This window comes from Peromyscus californicus, unplaced genomic scaffold, assembly GCF_007827085.1.
Source record: "Peromyscus californicus insignis strain IS unplaced genomic scaffold, ASM782708v3 Scaffold_17__1_contigs__length_78620276, whole genome shotgun sequence".
NCBI lineage: Eukaryota > Metazoa > Chordata > Mammalia > Rodentia > Cricetidae > Peromyscus > Peromyscus californicus.
The window spans coordinates 32,448,316-32,469,635 of record NW_026294469.1 but is presented as its reverse complement, the minus strand read 5'-3'; the positions used below and the strand labels follow the sequence as shown (position 1 = coordinate 32,469,635).

Here is a 21,320-nt window from a genome sequence, read left to right as displayed (position 1 = left end):
CCCAAAAAGAGTCTTTTACACTGGCTTTTACACCTCCTTTTCTCTGGTTTCTTCTTTGTAGCACTCTACCAAGATGGGTTTTGTCAGTCGTAACCATCTTTACACCAATGAATTCAGTCATCTTTGCTATGGCTCCTCTGAGTGAAGCTTGCAGGGTGGTGGGATCGCTGCTTCCTTCCTACCAGGTGCATTGTCTCGTCCTCTCTGTTTCATCCTTCTGTCGTCTTCCCCCTCACTGTCCAGTCTTTCTTAGACTCCCAAGATGCTTTCCAGCTGCTTGCCCAACAGTTCTACCTGGAAGCATAGTAGGAATCTCAAAACAGAATTCATTAATTTCTGCCCTGAGAAAATCTGTTTGTCCAGCATTCTCTTTCATCTTAAGAAATAAGAGAGAAGTCCATTCTCCTAGTTACTCCAGCAAAAAAAAAAATCTTTAGAATCATCCACAATTCCTACTTTCTCTCATATTCATCTTCCAACTCTGTGATAAACCCCCCTGGGCTTAACCTCCTAAAAATACCTACAATCCAATCATACTTTATCACATCCATCTCACAAAATGTTTCTTCAACGGAGAATCCTTTCTCAGCCTTCCATCTGAAGCCAACCAATCTCAGTCCCTCCCTCCCCCCTGCACACAGACCTCCCTCCTTTATTTTGCCCTGATTTGTTTTATTTCCTAGCACTTATCTTGCCTCACTTGTTGGACACCCATTAAATTATGCATTGCCTGCTTTCCTCCACTTACACCCACGGTGGCAAAGGCTTCCAACCAAGCACAGTCCTCAGCTCACAGTAAGTGTGTAACCAGCACTTGTGAGCTGCATGACTGAACCGATGAATGAGCGTTTACTTGAAGTTTTAGTATGATGTGGGAAAATATGTGCTCTGAAACCAGACAATCATGAGATCTGGTCACTGTGTTGATAATGATCTCCAGACTTTCAGTCATTAAACTAGTGCCTTCATTCTCTAGCAGGAGCAACATGGGGTTATGAAAATGAAAAATAAAATAGTGCTGTAAAGTACCTTCCGTAATGTCTTTATATATTCAGTGGATGGAGCATCTTGTGATTTCTTTATCCCTGTTGTGCTTGCCACTGTGACAGTCATATATAGGTATTAGTAGTTTCTGTTTTATTGATTATTTTGGGGGGAGTGGGCTTGCCTACAAAATTATCTTGTTATGTGGCTGTGTTAGGCATACTGTGAATACATCACAAAATTATCTCCTTTGTACTTTTCACTAGATAAAGATACAAGGCAAGGGATGGTTAGTTAGGTAAAGCACCCAAAATCCATCAGGCTAAAATGTAGCCTGTCAGGATTTGTGCCCAGACTGTCTGATACTAGAGGCCAAGTTCTTATCTACTCCACAACATTTCAGGCATTGTCCTCAGCATGTGGGAAATTGAAAGATGAGATTCTTCCTAGTTTATGGTGCCAACACACACAACTTTGTCCATTGCTTTTAACCCCCAACTGTGCATAGGAATCACCCATGGGAAATCCATGTGACTGCATCACAGCTCTTCAAGATTGGATCCCTGGACATGGGAACTCTAGAGGTATATTATAGGATTTCCCAGTTAAATATTATGTCAGTCAGAGGTGGGAATTAAATAGTCAAGGCAGGGGAAGGAGTATGTACAGGCTCAATGGGAGAATCCTGGGAGTGGGGGCAGGGAATTGCTCAGTCAGTTCTTCTGAAATGATAAACTAAAATCCTGCAACTGAAAGATTCTGTTCATGGTAAAGGCATTCAGAAGTATCTGGCGGGAATGTGGCTGTCCTGGGAAGAATCAAGGTCATTGTCACCCTCCTGAAAAGTCAGTTACCTTCTGTTCAGTATTTGTCTACTTCAAGGTACCTGTGAATTTGCTTCAAGACTCATTATTCGGGTATTGACTAAAATGTCTACCTAACATAAAGAAAGCCAATTCCTTGGACTTTAATTTTGTCACATATAAAAGAAGGGATACAATTTATGTATGTAGCACATAGCTGCTTTATTGAGTAAATGTGGTAATTCATTTCAAGTATATGGTGTGGTACCCAATGGTGATTAACTCAAGAAAAAATTAGCTAGTAATATTAATATTCTTCATGTCTGGAGAGATCCCAGGAATCAACCCTTGGAGTGTGCACTTGGATACAGTGTGGTGGTGGGAAGAAGCCTGGGGCTAGCTGTCCTAGATTCAGATCATTTCCTGACACTGCCATGCCCCCAAAAGCTGACTAATTCTGTGTTGGAGAGTTCACTTGGAGTAGAGTAAAACCTCATTGCTATATGAGGTTTGTATAGAATGTCCCTCCAAAGGGTCATGTGAAAGCTTTAATCCCCTGCCATGGTGCACTATTAAAAAAAATAAAGGAACCTTTAAGAAGTAAGACCTAGTGGCAGGTTTGAGATCATTGGAGGAGTGCCCTGAAGGAGAAAGTGGGACCCTTTCCTCTTCCTGTCTTTAATCCAAGGCTACAAAGTGAGCTGGTTTGCCAGGAGCTGCTTGGAGGATGGGCTGTGCTACCACAGGCCCTAAAGCAAAGGAGCTAATAGATCTACGATGTCCATCCTGAGACGGTCATAACTGTCAGCCCACATAACCTTATTCTTGCATAAGCTGATTGTATCAGGCACATCTGCTGCAATACTTGCAGGGCCTACAGCCGTGCTATGGTTGGGTGACGTGATATCGCCTGTGTAAAGTACAACCCCTGCCTGTGCCTTCCCACACCTGGAAGTTGTGACTATTTTCAAGAGTTCATAAGAAGATCTGAAAGGAACTGACAAGTTGATAGAAAGCATGGAGAGCAGGAAGTACAGCCAACCGTGTGTCCATGAGTCTCCACGTTGTCTCATGGAGGTTAATGGTTACAGCAATCCTGCACAGTATTACCTATACTGTACAGGCAAATACACCAAGTGGGGACTGTGCAGATGACTTATTTATTGGAAATACTAAGAATCTGGTGAGTTCTGGTCTTGACTTAAACTTATCTGTCCTCTATATGTGTGTTTATCCAACTTTAGAATGGGAGAAACAGTGTTCCCTTTTTGTGTTTATTGTAAAGGCCAAGAAGCCTGCTCAAAAGGTGCCAGGTGGAGAACCTAAGTGCCTCCCTTTCTCTGAGAGATTCTCTGTCCAGGTCTCTCCAGGGACATTGCCAAGCTTGTCTGATTGCACAGCCAGAGTTCCCCCCAATCCACCACACCCTCATCCAAGGGAATTTGCTTCCATTTCTGATTCTCTCAGACTCTTATTAATTTGCAGGCATTTGTCTGTACCCAACACTAGTCAGTGCTGTTTTGATTTGTGTTTCTGGACCCATATTTTCTTCCTGCTACTTGTGCCCTTAGGCCTTTTCTTCATTGGGACCCAATTTTAGAAATGTAATAGGAAAATCACAGACAGTGAAATCATTGTCGTCGTTAGGGAGCCTGGCCCATTAGTTTTCTGAGTCATCGTTTCTTCATAGGCAGAGTGGACTGAGAAAAAAAGATGGGCTGAGATGGCCAAGGTCTTTATCTTCACAAGGGTCTGAAAAGGCATCGAGCAAGGAAAGCAAATGGGAGGCAAATCTATATATAGCCTCAAAGATGTGCTTTAGGGAAGCCTGCTGTAGATCCTGCTGGTGATTCATGGGATGCCCCTGTTGTGGAAATGGCAGTAGCCAATGGGGCCAGTGAACATTCTTGTAAGTGGAGTCACTCATATACTCTTTCATCCATTCAAAAACTACAGATACGTGAGTAAAGAATATCTCCATCATGTGTCAGAGGTGATGGTTCATCGATACTGAGAATAGATGCAGTTCCTGCCATTGTAGGAAGCAAATAAATTAACTGTACCCTGCGACAACACTTCAATAGGGGGTGTTGGCATTAGGGCAATGTCTGATGAGCTTTTTGTTTGTTATGCAGAGGGAAATCAGGATGAGCAGTACATTGAGTACATCTCAGTACACTGAGATCTAAAGGATGAACAGAGCCTAGAAACATAGAATTAGAGGGACTTCTGCATGTCAAGGAGAGCCTGTTGGAGGTCAAGTCAACCGAGAGCTAAGGTAAATCATGAGTAAAGGAAGAGCTTGGATGTGGCTTAGTGATGGAGATCTTGCTTAGCATGCCTAAGATGGGGTCACATCTTTGGCACAGAGGAAAAGGTTACAAAAATAAAAATATGGAAGGAAAGTCAGTTGGCTGCACACAGAGACCAAGAGAGGAAGGTTAAGGCTTTAAAGGCACATAACTTTGTGTGTCTGTGAACATGAGTTATAGAGTTTGGTCTCAAACCAAAGAGGATCTGGAAATTATATCAGGAGATAAATTTCAGAAAAAAATTGCTAGATTGTGTAAAATACTTGAAAATTTTTATAACTGCTCTGAAGAGATTAGGGGGCAAAGAATGTACAACACACTTCATGGAGTGGGACACACAAAAACAGATATACTTGGTCTCTAAAAAGTTCCTTCCTGTTTCCTTAGAATAAGTAGACATGTAGGTATCTCAATGTGTGCTCCAAATTCCCAAATTTTGTTTGTGACATTCTGAATAATGTCAGAACCTGTAGCAGACGCACACTATGCTCTGTTTGACAGTAAATATTCCAGGCATGGGATGGAGGTATCTCTTCCAGACTCTGCATTTGAAGCATGATATTTACAAGGCAAGAAAGGCTGTCTTAGGACAGAATCTCTAAGAATGCTTTTCAGATCTTGTTTATTCAGCAAACCAGAGCTGCTGTATCAAAGCCCCTAGATAGCATGGCACATATGCTTGGCTGTGTACTCATATGTAAGCAGCGAGGTGGGCTGTCAGGGGAGAAAGGACCAAAAGCCAATCTTGTAAGCAAAAGCTAGGAAATGTCTTAGTTATCACTCTCTTTTCACAGTCCTATGAAATAGATGACAGAATGGGTCGGAAGCTTGGGGGTTTCAAATTCCTTTAAGTAGCCACCTTCAGTCATGGTCATTGTGCTGGCTAGACTTATATCAATTGACACAGGCTAGAGCTGTCTGAAAGAAGGGAACCTCAACTGGGAAAATACCTCCATAAGATCCAGCTGTAAGGCATTTTCTTAATTAGTGATTGATTGGGGAGGGCCCAGCCCATCGTGGGTGGTACCATCCCTGGGCTGCTGGCTTTCATTCTATGAGCGAGCCATGAGGAGCAAGCCAGTAAGCAGCACCCCTCCATGGCCTCTGCATCAGCTCCTGCCTCCAGGTTCCTGCCCTGTTCGAGTTCCTGTCCTGACTTCCTTCAGTGACAGACTACAATGTGGTAGTGTAAGCCAAATAAAGCCCTTCCTCCTCAACTTGCTTCTAGTCATGGTGTTTCATTGCAGCAATAGAAACCCTAATGAGGACAGTCATGTTCAGGAGAACATAGATCTTATTCTAACAATTCAATTTATGAGCTCATTGTATCAGTTACTTTTCCCATTGCTGTGACCAAACTGTTGACAAGAAGCTACTCAAGAAAGGAGGGGATTGTTTTGGCTCACACCTTAAGAAGGGATACAATCCACCACAGCAGAGGAGGCACAGCAGCAGCAGCATGGGGTGGCCTATCACATAGTGTCCATAGTCAGGAAGTACAGACAGGACAGGGAGTAGGGCCAGGTTGTAAAACCCTAAGGTCTGCCCCAGTGCCTCAGTTCCTACATGGAGTTTCCACCCCCTAAAGGTTCCTCCACCTTTCATAACAACATCCCTGGCTGGAGACGTAGTGTTCAAACCTTGGTGAATTTCTAGGGAGGTTTCCTATTCAAGACACGGCACTTATTTAGTTCTAATAATGATCCTCTGGAGAGGGAATTTTTTCCCCAGTTATGAACTGTGGACACTGAAGACCAGAGACATGACCTGTCCAAAGCCACATAGCAAGCAGCAGGAGTGGGGCTCGAACCCAGGGCAGTTGGTTTTAGGGCTTCATTCTCCCACCTCCAATACAGAGGAGGTTTTGCTACCACAGTCTCACATCTGGAACACCACTGTTTCCCCGAGCCCACAACCTACCTGTAAGCCTCGATTCCTTTACCTATAGGATGGAGGTCATAAGCTCTACCTCTGGATCATTGAGAATACATGATGTTTGTAAAGCACATCCAGGGCTCTCAGGGAAAGCTGATTAGATGGATATGTGTGAGAATAACCAAATGAGGCCAAACTGGCCTACCTTTAGGCATTGTTAGTAAAGACTGGCCTTTGAATGGCTTAGATAACAGACATTAATTTCTCACATTTACAGAGACTTGAGGCAGATGGAGAGGCCTCTCCTCTTTACCTGCAGGTGGCTACCTTGTCCCTGAGGTCTTTCCTCTGTGTGCACACTCCTGTATCTCTTCCACTTACAAGAATGCCATTCCTACCAGATCAAGGTCCATCTCTTGATGACCACATTTAACCTTAGTTACTTCTGAAAATTTCAATCTCCCAACACAGCCAATCACACTAGGGATTGGAGAATCTACTTCTGAATAGAGACAGGAACAAACTTCAGACTGTAAGCCTTGTCCTTACCAGTTGTCCTACTCTTCATCCCAATTCTTAAGCAATATACTCACTCTAAGTTGCTTACAAGACCTCAGCTAGGAACGGGAAACCATAGTAAAATCAATATTAAGTTACTGGGCATAGTAGTGAATGCATGTAATTCCAGTACTCCAGAGGGAAAGGCTTGTGAGTTACAGTCCAGCCTGGGCTATACAGACCCTGTTTCAATAATACTGTAATGTCTGTCCCAGCTACATTCCTGTCAATGGCTTGCCATTCATCCTGAACAAATATAGTCCATCCACAGCCTGTGAGGCCCTGTGTGATATGGTTATGTCCTCCACTTCTGTCTTTACACAAACATCATTCCACACATAGGCACTCTCTGTGTGTCTGAGAGTGTCCCCCCTTTTATTTGCCCTTTGTCTCATTTCAAAGATTCTTTTTCTTTTTCTTTTTTTTTTAAAAGATTTTATTTATTTATCATGTATCCAGTGAGTGTTCAGCCTGCACGCCAGAAGAGGGCACCAGATCTCATTACAAGATGGTTGTGAGCCACCATGTGGTTGCTGGGAATTGAACTCAGGACCTCTGGAAGAACAGCCAGTGCTCTTAACCTCTGAGCCATCTCTCCAGCCCCTACTTGTTTGCTTCCTGTCACAAGAGCACATACTCCACGAGAGCAAGCGCCTCTCACCTTTGCATCTGGCACACAGGTTGGGAGGCAGGGCTTCTGTGTGGACTGGGCAAAGCAATGATTGCAGTTACTAGCTGCAGTGGGTGAGTGCAATTATGACTTTCTGGCCCCTTCTAGGATGACACTTTCCAAATGTTGCTTAGCATATGTAAGAATTACCAACAATGCTTGGTTTAAACACTTACCTCCAGGGCAGGAGAGATGGCTCAGCTCTTATGAGCACTGACAATTTTTCTAGAGGACCCAGGTTCAATTCCCAGTACCCACATGGTGGCTCACAGGATCTGTAACTCTAGTTCCAGGGGATCTGACACCCTCTTTTGCCCTCTACCAGCACTGCACACATGTGGTTCCCAGACATACATGCAGGCAAAACAACCACACACATACAATAAGAATAAATAAACCTTTAAAAGTCAACAGAAAGCTCTCTTCCCTTGGTCTCCTAAAATTCTGAATTAGTAGATCCTGAGTGGAGTTTAAGAATCTCTGTTTTTAAAATGATCCCAGTGCCTTTCAGGGAAAAAATCCAAACCACAATACTTTGCCTCACTTGGCAAAGGAAAAGGTGATACCGTTGATGCGTTCAGGGACCTCCTCTCTCTGTGTCTAGTACAGGCTGGGGAGACTTCAGAGTTAGGATGAGGGATGATAATAGTGGAGAAAGGAGGCTGAGGTGTGTGACCTTCACAGACAGGCATGCTGTCTCCCAAGTCCCAGGAGGAGAGCATTGCTGAGAATCTACTAAGAGGAGAATCTTTGAGTTGAATCCAGAAGCCAAAGCACAGAGCAATTTCCTCCTTGGCCTATGCACAGAGCAGTTTTCAGTGGCACTGCCGTGTCCTGGGGACTCCATTTACACCAGGAAATTGTCATCACAGAGCCTGAACTAGTAGGGAGTGCAGAGTCCTGTGTAGCCCCCACCCACCATTTCACAAAGCGATCAGCACAGCTCATCCTGTAAACGGCTGCTGCGGCTGCTGTTCAGACCCAGCTTGTGCACCTCCTGCACTGTGGTTTGTTCTTCACAATCCTGTCACCACCACCCAGTGATGCTCAGATACCAGTAGAAACTCTACAGGACGAGGAAAGTTCCCAAGGATGCGCTGTAAAGGTACTTAGCTTCGCACTGCTGGTGTGCATCTTGATAAGCCCTGGGGAGAGAACCAGTTTCAGCTTCCAGCTACTTTCAAACAGCTGAGCAAAGTTTATGCAACGGCCCGATTACTTTCCAATTTTGTACAGGAAGCGCATCTTTCTTTGAAATTGGCCCTATTCACATACACAGAATAAGCCGAGAACTTATTAAACCTTCCAGCAGTCTCTTCTTCTCCAACTTCCTTCCTCATATTGGGCACTTCACAATTCGGTACCGGATTGTGTATCTCATACTTCTGCCTATGGAACCCCTTAAGCACACTAGTTCTTCAGCCAGCCTGAAGAGAGTTCAGCCTGGGGATCTGGTACAGTCAGATGTTATCAGAACTGGTGCCCTGCAGTTTTCCAGTTCCAATCTCCGGCGTGACACGGTGCCAGCCTGCATTTTTCCCTGTCTAATTGACCCGGGCTGAGCTTGCTGAACCTGCTCAGAACAGCTTCTTCTAGATCTGCTTTATTTGTGGTCATTCCTGCTCTTCTATTTGAAAATTGTGCTTTGGGCTCCTAGTCAGCTAAAGCCAAGCTGAAATGACACATGGGAACGATCGTATGGGTGAACATGGGGGCCAAGGCCTTAGTTACAATTCTCTGTTGATTCTCACATAGGCCCGGGCTTCACACAAAATGGTTTATTTAATACAACACTGTCTGGTTATCGCACTGGCCCCAGTGAATTTTGTGAATTTTGGAGGCTCTGGGGACAGGCAACCTTCAATTAAAGAACCACTTGCCTCGTGTGACCTCAGTTTACAGCACAGAGGAGGAAATTTGACTTCTGCTCTAAATTAGCTCTAGCTTCCTAAAGTTGGGCTCCCAGGACGCGGAACTTAAGAAGGAAAACACATGAAAGAAGGAATGTAAAAGGATCTGCACTAGTGCTTGGGGCTTGGCAGGGCTCTATACGTTTTCCCCCATCCTGTTCTCCCACCTGTTCCTGTCACAGGCAGAATTGACTGCCAGCCTGTGTCTTGGTTCATTTCTTAAGTATTTCCTCAGAATGCCTCTGAACACTGAGTATGTGGCAACGGCAGGTGAGTTTTTCCTGCTGGATATTCTGTTAAGGGGAGACAGGTGAACTATTAAGTACAAGTTAAAAGTGGGAGCCGAAAGTAAACAAGTCGTGGGGATGGAGAGATGGCTCTGTAGGTAAAGCTCTTAATACTCAAGCTTGAGGACCTGAGTTCAATCCCCAGAACCCACTAAAAAAGGTGGGCATGGTAGTGCATTGGAATCCTAGCACTGGGAAAGTAGAGACAGGAGCATCTTTGAAGCTCACTGCCCAGCTAGCCTACCTGAATCCCAAAGTCCCAGGTTCCGGTGAGACTACATCTCCAAAACTAGGGTGAGTGGCTCCTGAGGAATGACACACAAGGATGACCCTGGGCCTCCATGTACATGTATACCTACACATGTATGTCCATCTTCCCATACGCATGAACACACACCCAAAAAAGGAAAGAAAAAGGAGATAAAATAATAAAAAAAAGATTCAGACAAAATTAAAATGGCGAACTTGCATGGACCTAAGTATAGATAGATCCTGCAAATAGCTATCATCATTGTCTCAGTTATCTATTGCTGTGATAAAACACCATGACCAAGGCAACTGGTAGAAGAAAGTATTTCATTTGGCTTCTGTTTCCAGAGGACTAGAGTCCATGATGGCAGAGCAAAAGCCTGGCAGAAGGAAAGGCTGAGAACTCATATCTCAAACAGAACCACAAGCAGGAGGCAGAAAGAGTGTGCTGGGGATGGAAGGAGACTTTTCAAACCTCGGGCCCACCCCAGTCACACACCTCTTCCAACAGGCTACAGTTCTTCCCAAACAGCGGCTATCTGGAGACCCAAGTGTTCAGATATATGAGCCTGTGAGTGCCATTCTCATTAAAGCACTACAATAATGGTCCCTTTGATGACCCTCTTAGCACAATGGCTCACTATAGGTACCTATTAACAAGGGCTTCTCGGGCCTCAGCTGTAACTCTCTCTTGTCCTGTCTAATGCTACCATTCACCACAGCCCGGTGGGCATATACTCTAGAGATAGGAAGGTATCTGGGATCTGTAGGCTCCAACCCTAAAGATGATGTTAACTAATTCAATATTTCCTTTTATTTTTTCATTTTATTATACTGAGTTCCATCTTCCATTTTCCTGCAAATATATTCTTTGAGCAAGCCCTACACACCCTACCACTCCTTCCTTTCTAGTCCTTCCCATTAGTTGTTCTCTGAAAGTTTTTGCTTCTACTTTCATGTCATATATACAAAACTAATTTTATGTGTCTCTATAAAAAGCCTGGGAACCATAAATGAGATAAAGGATGCAACATTTGTCTTTCTGAGACTTATTTAATTGGCTTAGTATGGTTATCTTCAATGGCATCTATTCTCCTTCTAATGACATAACTTGGTTCTTATTTATGGTTTAAAAAATAATAGTGTGTGTTTAAGCAACATGTTTTTTTATCCATTCCTTTGTTTATGGGCACCTGGATTGTTCCATGACTTAGCCTTTGTAAACAACGCTGCAATAAACATTCATATCCAAGTATCTCTATGATGTGTTCACTTAGAGTTCTTTTGGGAAAATTTCCAGAAGTGGCCTCATGGGAGACCTATAGGAGTTTTTGAAGAACCCCCATATTGATATCCATAGTGGTCAAACTAGTTTATAACCCTACTAACAACATGTAAGGTTTCCTTTTGCCCATATTTGTTTTATTTCTTCCATGTATAGAATCCATCCTGATTATTTGCCTTTCCTTCCCTCCCCAATCTCCCTACTGCCATGTCAACCTGCCTTCCTCCTTAGAAATCTCTTTTCCACATTCATGAACTTTTGTTTTGTGACTCCTCTATGTTTTTAACCAGGGCCATATCTGTGACAATGGGTTTGGAATGATTGGTTGGAGCCTGATGATGGGCTCACCAGTGAATGTCCATCTGAAGACAATGACTTCCCCTCTCTCAGAATCTTTCAAAAGCCAATAGCTCATCACGAAGTGTAAGGGTGCCATGACTCACTTCCCCACCTGCTGGCAAGGCAATCCCCATTCAGGCCCAGTGCCAATGACTGCATCTGCCATGAGTTCACGGTTCCAGTAGGTGTGCTATACCTAGAAGAGCTCTTTGCAGGACTTACCCTTGCCTTCAGGCTCTCACATTCTTTCTATACCCTCTTCTGTGGTGTTCCCTGAGCCTTAGAGGTGGTATAAATATCTTCTTGGGGCCTAAGTCTCAACTTCACTTAGTCTTAGAATCTTGGGCAGCCCTGTATTGCGTTCACTATAGTCCACTTTGAAGAGACATTTCTCTGCTTAAGGCTAAGAGTAGCATATGTCCATGGGTAGAAACAGACATTTATGAGCAGTTTGAAACTCCTTCCATATAGGTAAGCAGAAATAGTGTATTTCCTCAAGGTCTATTACCTCCCCAAGCATGAGTATTTGATGGGTTTTACAGTATCAGACATGGATTCCCTCCTGCAGAATAGCCCTCAACTCCAATCAGAAAGTGGTTGGTTACCCCCATAGTAGTCATCCACTATGTGCCCACATTTCTTTTCTTATGGTCAAATGTTTTTGAATCTTCTGTGATGTGCCAGCAGAGATGAGGTTTGAGAAATTTCGATGAATAAGCAGCCATTGCCGCTGAACTCACAGTGCTTCCACACCGGAAACAAACACAGAGAGCATCAGTGACCAGAAACGTTTAAGTCAGGACTAGGGCAGAGAAGACCACAGAAATAGAATGAGGAGAGGAGAGGGACTAAGGGACGGTGAGCAATGGGAAGAGAATAGATGTGGGAGCCTTCTCTGAAGAGTTTCATCTGAGCTGAGATTTGACCGGGGGTAAAGAACCAACCACATGAAAAACTTAGAGAAGGTCATTCTATGCTGAAGGACCTGCAAACACAAAGTCCCAGAAACTGGAGTAATTTGATGTGTTCAAGAGATAAGAGATTTGTGTGGAATACCATATCCTTGTGTTGTAGAGTTTGTACAGTTTCCTTTTTTTTTCTTTTTTCTTTTCTTTCTTTTTTTTTTTTTTTTTTTTTTTTGGCTTGGTTTTGCTTGGTTTGGGTTTTTGTTTGTTTGGTTTTTGGATTTTGGTTTTTTTTAGACTGGAATTAGCCTGTGTAGCCCTGGCTGTGCTGGTACTCACTCTGTAGACCAGGCTGGCCTTGAACTCAGAGATCTGCCTGCCTCTGCCTCCCAAGTGCTAGAATTAAAGGAATGCACCACCACCTGGCTTGTAGGGTTTACTTTTTAAAATAGAAAATCTCTTTAAAAATGAAGTCCTTATATTTCATTTCACATTTAAAAGGAGCAGTGTATCTTAGTGGTTTAAAACTTGGATTTTGATTCTAGCAGCCCCTGAGTTAACTCCATGAAGAAGTAGTTTTGCCTTAGCTATTTGCATTCACTTCTGGGGTTTCCATCTCTAGCTGAGTGAGTTGAAGCTACTGTCTGCATCTTCTGTGCCTCATATGACATAAAGATATAAAAAATATTTCAAGTGAATAGGGATTCATACAATAAACTGGTATAATGAACAAAAGTACCCAACTCGGGCTACCTTCTCTAATCTCTTGGCTATTTCCTCTAGAATTTCACTTTTCTGATTCTTTTGATTCTAACATTGCTAAAACAAGCAAGCAAACAGCAGAACATGATTTCCCCAGTGCTTTAGGATTTCAGTATCTTTGAAATCCTTGAAAAGTCTGATTTAATAGAAGCAAGCCTTCTGCAGCCCTCATTAAATTGCTTCTAGGATCTAGACAATGCTTTCCCCAGGAAAGATTGATTGTTGAGTCCACACTATCTAGTGCTCATCTTTCATGCTATTTTTCTACTTTTCTTGTTTTTCTGTAATGTGTGTCACCACCAGCCGTGTTACGCTGTCATTTGCTTTCTTGTTTAACCTAAACCATATAAACCCAACGAGAACAACAGCTTGCCTTATTCCATTAGTTCTTCCCAGTTCATTCTCTGGTTTTAAACCCTTACTAATCTAATGATGTCTCTACACCCCCTTAAAAATATACATGGCGTGGGTGGGTCTGCTAATAGGTCTGTGCTGGCTAGTTATTTTGTCCACTTGATACAAGCTAGAGTCGTCTGCAGAGGGGAAAGTTCCATTGAGAAAACTCTTCCATAAGACTGGCTTGTAGGCAAGCCTGTGGGGTATCTTCTTGGGGGAGAATTGTTATGGGGGGCCTTCCCATTGTAGGTGTGCCACCTCTTTGCAGGTGGTCCTGGACGGTATAAGAAAACAAACTGAGAAAGCCAGGAGAAGCAAGTCAGGAAGCAGTGTTCCTCCATGATGTCTGCGTCAGTTCCTGTCTCCAGGTTCCTGCCTCTATGTCCCCGGATGATAGACTTCAACTGTAAGATACAGTAACCTCTTTCCTCCCCACGTTGCTTTTGGTCATGTTGACTTCTCACAGCAATAGAAACATAGCTAAGGCAAGGTCAAAGAACCTCAGGTCTAAAAATATCCCACAACACAATCTGAGTTGCCAGCATCTCAAGGACCCAGGAGAGCAATGATTCTAGACAGAATCTGATCCAATAAAACCAAAACATTTATTATTCACTCATTCACTCACAAATATTTATTAGGTCTTGATTCTGCTCCAGACAGCAGACTAGATGCTGGTGCACAATGGTAAATGAAACAGATGCCTGCCCTAGGAAGGTAAAGTTTTCAATATTCACTCATGACTCTGATAAAAAGTATCTCACCGTCAGCCTCAGAAATGTCATTCCTTCATATGAAGCCAAAGACTAGGAACTAAAGAATAAAATAAAACTTGGCAGTATGCCTATGAGTGGGCAGGCAGAAAATGCTGTTCCCAGCATGACTCACTGACTCTCTCTCACACCGCTCTGAAGGTGCTGGTTGCTCTAAGTACCATTCCACAATGAGCAGATGGCATCCACATACACTTTCCCACAGTCCACTATGGCTCCTCTCTTATTCAGCATATGCTGTGGCAAGGTGTACAGACACACACACACACAGATACACAGACAGGCACAGACACACACACACACACACACACACACACACACACACACACACACACACAAATACAAACACAAACATACGTACACACACCACTGTACAACTCTCAGCACCAAAAACCATCTCAATAAATTGAAAATAGAATCCCAAGTGCCACAGAATCACAAGGTAAGTGGGAATAAGAATTTTCCAGTCCTCAGCCTCTTTGCAGTACACAACATCAAACCTTTAATTGGCAATTTTCAAGCTGTTATTTTTCTGTTTGTTTGGTTGGTAGGCTGTTTGGTTTGGTTTAGTTTTTGTTTTGTTTGGGAGTTGAGAGAGAAACCTTTTATATTGCTAAAAGACTGCAAATTCTTGATTCTTCTACCTCAGTTTCCCCAGGAGCTAGGACTACAGGTGCTTAGCATCATTTCCAGTCTGAAACTTCTCTAACAAACAGAGACAAAAGGAACTGCTGCACTGGAAATTTCAGAGTGTTAGGAGGCAGAACTTGCATAAACATTTATGAATGTGTACATACATCTGTATACACATACATATACACATTTATATCTCTATGCACACTCACAGTTCCCAGGAGAAATTCCTTGTAAGCCAACATGGATGAACCCCCAAGTTAGACTGCCTAGGTTTATTTGCATCTCCCACAGGCTGCTTGTGCAATGTTACTTAGTGTGTAGAATTGATGCAGAATCAAATAAGCTAATGCATAGTGTTGTTCACAAAGTTACTGAACACATCAGTTGGTCAATTGATTTAAAAAAAAAATGTAAAATGCTAACACTCCATTCTATCAATTCTTTTGCAAAGTAAACTGTCACTATAATGATTTTAAATTTTTGTTGTTGTTGTTGTTTGTTTTTCGAGACAGGATTTCTCTGTGTAGTTTTGGTGCCTGTCCTGGATCTCGCTCTGTAGACCAGGCTGGCCTCGAACTCACAGAGATCTACCTGGCTCTGCCTCTCAAGTGCTGGGATTAAAGGCATGTGCCACCACCGCCTGGCTTAAAAACTATTCTTAATGCTATGACTGCCTTTAACGAGTTTTAAACAAAGAGTTTATCTTCCCAATGCCTAAAACTACACTTTACAGCCTAAAATATTAATTGAAACAAATCAAGAAAATCCATTGGATACTAGGAACCATTATTAAAATACCATGTAAAATGGCTCAGCAGGTTTGTATCTTTATGGTACTAAATGACCAAGTGAGAATTTCACGTTTATTCAATTTTCTAGACACCTACACTGTCTTTACCCTTTAGTTTCATTAAAATAGTTAACGTTATACGAAACAGTCTTTTAGTCTACATGGTCTTTTCTCTTCCTAGTTTTTTTCTCCTATTTCAAACTATAAATGTCCTAGAAGTATATACTTTCAATTTTATGTGTAATTTTGTTTCCTAAATAATTTAATAAATTGGTCAAGCTATAACCCAGGGTTGATTGGTCAGTAAAGCCAGCCTTTCTGATTTTCCTGATTGCAAAGCTTTGGGAATTTACTACCATTCAAATGGAAGAGGGCAAAATGACCTGATTTTGCTCATTGGCTCACATTTCCTTCCAAGAATGATGTCTGTATTATTTCAGGGTTTGCTACCAATATTCTATCAGATTATCTTGGTAAGAAGTTGGCACTCACTGCTCTCCTCACTCCCCATCTCTGGTACCTAAGACATTACTATAAGGTTTGTTCAAATTTACTTGAGATAGGCAAATAGAATGTCAGTTAGCTTTGTGATCTTGGGAATGAGATAGAAACATTCTATACCTTAAGTACCTTGTATATACAGTATAGACAATAGCATGACCTCATTGAGAGAGTTAACCTAATAAATAAATTAGATAATCAAGTACATTGTTCGGCTCCAACAGGATATCAAAATATGTTAAATTATTGTTGCCATAACAAATTCAGAATGGTTTTATAAGAAAATGGGATGTAGACAAAGAGAAAACATGGATTTTGAACTTTACTTACTCTATTTCCTTTCAAATAAAGAATAAGTTATGATTCAGTCCAAAAAGATGATAGACTAGATTATCTTTTTCAATTTGCATCTATTTCTAGTAGACAGTGATTAACACACAGACCCACAACTGGCCAAGGCACAGAAAACAAGAGACTGCAGAATGCTCAGCCCTAAATAGAACATGTATACCCCTCTCCCTCCTCCCAAAGTTCGTGGATCATTTCAGAATAGCAGAAGAGTGGGTGGGAATGAGGGTAATAGCAGAGGGGTATGCAGATATTAGGAAACCGTGTCTCTGGATACAACAAGGCACATATGAACACAGAGCAGTTGTGACAGCATACACAAGAGTTGTGTAAGCCCAAACCGACAAAATCCTGCATGAAGAAGGGAACTGGGTACAAATACCACCCTTGGCCATGAAGCTATTGGCAGCTGTTATCTGAAGGAGAGAGTCAGGAGTGTAGCCTCCTGTTAAGTCAACTAAACTTCAGTAGAAGATCACACATCCAAGAATATATGGGCAGCATAAATTGGCCTTGATTGTTTTTCTTTAAGGACACGAAGTTAATGAAATGAGGAAGGAAAAAGTTGGGGGAGGATTGGGAGTTGTGAATAATGATCAAAACACATTGCACAAAATTCTCAAAGACCTAATAAAAAAGTTTTAAACATGGGGACAGCTTGAGAGATAGCTCTGTGGCTGTGTTATTGCATGTTGTGTGTCTATGTGTTGTTCTTGTAGAGGACCCGTGTTCAGCTCCCAGCACCTATATGGTGGCTCACAACCATCAATTATGCTGGTTCCAGGTGACCTTATTCCTTCTTCTGACCTCTTTTGTACACTAGGAAGACACACAGTGCACATGCATACAAACATGTAGGCACACACTCAGACACACAAAATAAATCTGAAAAGTTACACAAATGGCATTTAAGAAAACAGTAAGCTTACTCTGTTACTATAAAAGGTAGCAGAGCAGTGTAGTAGGGCCTAGTGAGAAGAAGAATGAAGTCAGAGTCAAAGAAGAAGACCACTGCCAAACCCTGCACCGACATACAGGCCAGGGTAGGTGCCTGGTTTTTATCCTGAGCATAATGGAAAACCTTTGTTGATTGTGGGCAGCTCAAGGACATAAAGTATTTTTATTTTACAAGATACAGTTTCTAAGTGGAACATTAATTATAGGGGAATAAGTGTAAGGAGCACGGACTGGATATTTCATTGGCAAGAGAGGATGCAAGTTGGGATTAGGGTCGCAGCTGATGGAGAGAAGACAGTGAGTTTGGGAAGAACTGCAGGTAAATCCGATAGGACTACTGATGAACTGGAAAAGTTTAAGTGCAGTGTCAATGACTGAGCTCTGAATGACAGCCCCAAGGTTGGTGGGTTGATGAAGGCTTCTAGACAGCAATGAATGAGAATGAAACTTGGCCTCATAATTGACACACAACTCCGCTTCTCTAGTTCAATCAGAAGTCAAATAAGAAAACGATCTAAAGTCTAGCTCTATTCTTTTCCTCTGCTCTAGGGTGAATACCTTCTGAAATTCACTCCCTAAGTCACTCAGTATCTGACACTGTGGTCTGGACCAAGTAATGGATGTTGATCATGAAGTAACAAACAGGATAACCCTCTCTCTATTCCAATGGTACTTATACTCTAATGAAAAGAGACATATCCTCTGGATGAATTGTGATTTATAAATTAAAAATAGTAAGAGAGTAACAACAATGAAAAGAGATTAACTAAAATCAGAGATAGAAAAAATTGTCAAATACCTAAAACTACTTAGATAAACTACAAAGAGAGTGATACATCAATCACCATTGAACTGCTGCATTGGAATAGGCGATCCCGACCTTTGTTGCAGGGTATTGGAGTTCTGTTTGGATATATTAGGTTTCAGTTACTTATCCATCAGGCCAATAGACATTGGAGACTGGTGTACTGGAAAGAGGAAGGAAATGGAGATCTAAGTGGTACATCAAGTCATGACCCCGGATGATCATTGAGAGAAAAAAGGTAGAAACTAAAAAGAGAAGGGAGCCTGCGACCAAGTCTTGAGGATACCCTAATCCTTACCATTTGGACTACTGAAAAACCACCAAAAGAGATTACAGTAGCCAGGGTGAAAGTAAAAACAGAGGACTGAGGACTGTGGTGTTGCTAAGTAAATGAGCTGAGTCCCTCTCCATACTTCTTCATCTCATTCCACCCTCCTTGGTGGAATTCTAGGTAGGTTTCAAGCTCCTAGACAGGTCCCCATTGTGATAGGGATGGGTAAGCCAAATAAACCTTTTCCTCCCCAAATTGACTTTGATCCGTGTTTTATCAAAGCAAACCAAGACATACCCTCTGGATGAATTGTGATTTATAAATTAAGAATAGTAAGAGGGTAACAACAAACTACTAACAAAAGGGACCATTATAATAGACAATAATAAAAGTGATTTGAAATTACCAATTGTTAAATTTAGAATTTCTCATTTAGTAATTTGGAGACATGATTGATTGGATAACAAACCACAGAAAACAAAACTATGGGTAAGAGACTACCATTAAATCTTAGGGTAGAACTCAGATCCTCTTTCCCACTGGCATAGGATGTACCCTCTTAATCAGAATCCATCCAGGCCAAGTTATCAAGACAAAGAACTGCTTTGCTGGTGGGGGGAGGGGAGAGCCCTGCTCTTGCACTGTGGGGACACTGAAATCAGCTGTGATTGTCTCACTTTGAAGCCAGCAGACAGCTATAGATCAGCAATGGACTCTGAGGCTTACAAAGAAGTGTCTGATATGCAAATAATATCTAATTACTCCAAGCAGCAACATAATGGCTCTTTTCTTGGGGAACACAAACAACAAAAGAAGCCTTCTAGGGACAGTAGAGTTCTGTAGGATCTTCTGGAGCCAGGAGGCACAGGTGCACTACGAACAACACCAAGTAGGAAAAATGGGCAGGGAATGAAGGAAGCACAGAGACATTCTACAGCCGTGTCACAGCCTTCAGTGAGAACCCCGGGAAAAGACAGATACGCAAAAATTAAATTCAGAATTCCATAGATTACTGGCCAGCTAGGTCAATAAATATTCGGGTTGAAGCAATAAGTAAAAACTATAGGAAATAAAAAGGAGTCTAAAAGATACATGAGCCCAAGTTTAAAGGGCTAACATGTTTTGAATTGAAGTCTAGGAAGTATAAGTGAGAGAAGTAATGAGCAAGTATCAATATTTAAAGAGACACTGGCTGAGATTGTTTAAAATTTATGAAAGTCATTAAGCTACAAATTCAAGAAATGCTATTAACCCCAATCAAGATAAAATGCTGAGAGAGTTTAGAATGTTTCCCATGATACAGTGCTTTGCCTAAGATGGGTGAAGCCTTGGCTTCAGTCTCCAGTAATACACACACACACACACACACACACACACACACACACACACACACACACACACACATATTCAAACATGAGGAGGAGGAGGAGGAGGAGGAGGAGGAGGAGGAGGAGGAGGAGGAGGAGGAGGAGAACTATTACTAAATACAAATTTTTTTTTCAAATCCTACTATTCTTAATTGGGAATGAACTTGAATGTTTTGAACCAAGTTAGGAAACCCTGTAGACAATGGAGTGGCAGTTTTATTGATTTACTTGAATTTTGTCTTTGTATATTTGTGGATATGTGTGTAAATGTGGCTGTGCACACCAGAGGACAACGTGCACCTTCCACCTTGTTGAGGTAAAGTCTCTCTAGTTTCTGCTGCTAAACTAAGTGCTGGTTAGGTGGCCTACATACAACTAAGTGGGGGGCCTTCTATCTCCACCTCCCACATTGCCATAGGAGTGCTGGGGTTACAGCAGTGCAGAACAGGAGCTTAAAGCCAGAGGAGAGAGGGAGAGAGGGAGGAAGCTGTAGAATTCTGCCAATTCCTAATTCTACAATAAAATTTTCAATAAAGGCAAAACATTTCGAATAAATACAACTTGTTGCAAGCAGAAAACGTTTTTAAATTATACAAATTTATGTGAAGTACTACATGGGGGTAGAAGTAATAAGAGCCATGCAATAGGACATTTAAAAATAAAGGATATAAGTAATACAAATGTAGGAATGAGAGTTAATAAGATTAGGTTCTTAAATTTTTCGGGGGAATGTATGGAAAAGGGCACAGTATAGAAACTGCTGACATGACATTATTAGGGGGAAGGTTTTTATTGTGGATAAGAGAGAAAAAAATATCCAGAGGCATCCAAAAGAGTCCAGAGCAGACAAAAGAAAACAGACTAGAAAAGGCCAGAGTTATCTGTGTGAGAGGGAGAGAGCACGAAAGAGTCTAACAGTGGAGAACAATGGAAATAGAGAAATGGCAAAAGACAGAATAGAGTATAATGAGAGCAAGAGACTAAGAATGATGGAGAGGACAGTGACAGAGAGAGAGAGACAGAGAGAGAGAGAGACAGAGACAGAGACAGAGAGAGAGAGAGAGGTGGGCAAGTCATCTGGATTATAAGGAGGATGAGTGGGGGGAGGGGGAAGAGCCAAAATGCTCGAATGGAGTTTTAAATGGATAACAGGTACTTGTGATACTAATGGAGCCTGGAGGCCAGCATGGGATTTAATGTGCTGATAGTTGCCACAGGTATATATGTAAATTGGAGAGCCATATGTCCCTTCTGCCAGAGGCAAAGGAAATGATTCCTTTTGGGGGATGGAAAACCCATTTCACAAGTTCCTAGGGAATGCTGGCTTTTATCTAACCTCCAGAAATCCTTCTATAGTCTGGCTTGAGCTCATTTCTGGGTATATGGACTGCCTGTGAGACCTAACAGGAGGTATTCTGACATTAATGTAAATTAATATTTAATTAATAGATGTATGTTGTGCTTTGCAGTGCAACCATTGTTTTAACATGGTACAATAAGCTCAATTTTTCAAAGTCAGGAATGCATTATTGCCCCC

At 42.0% G+C, this 21,320-nt stretch overlaps 1 protein-coding gene across 6 annotated transcripts in view; it reads left to right on the top strand.

Annotated features, from left to right (window-relative positions):
- The window catches only part of Ppp2r2b (protein phosphatase 2 regulatory subunit Bbeta), a 404,023-nt gene that overhangs the window by 6,328 nt on the left and 376,375 nt on the right, over positions 1 to 21,320 (top strand). For 2 of the 6 annotated variants that reach the window (XM_052742110.1, XM_052742107.1), the window contains exon 2: positions 13,604 to 13,741. The exons of the other annotated variants lie outside the window; for them this stretch is intronic. In XM_052742110.1, coding sequence (XP_052598070.1) covers positions 13,675 to 13,741 — 67 coding nt within the window. In that variant the 5' untranslated portion in view covers positions 13,604 to 13,674. The remainder of the gene's footprint in view (positions 1 to 13,603; positions 13,742 to 21,320) is intronic. 6 annotated transcript variants of the gene reach the window in all.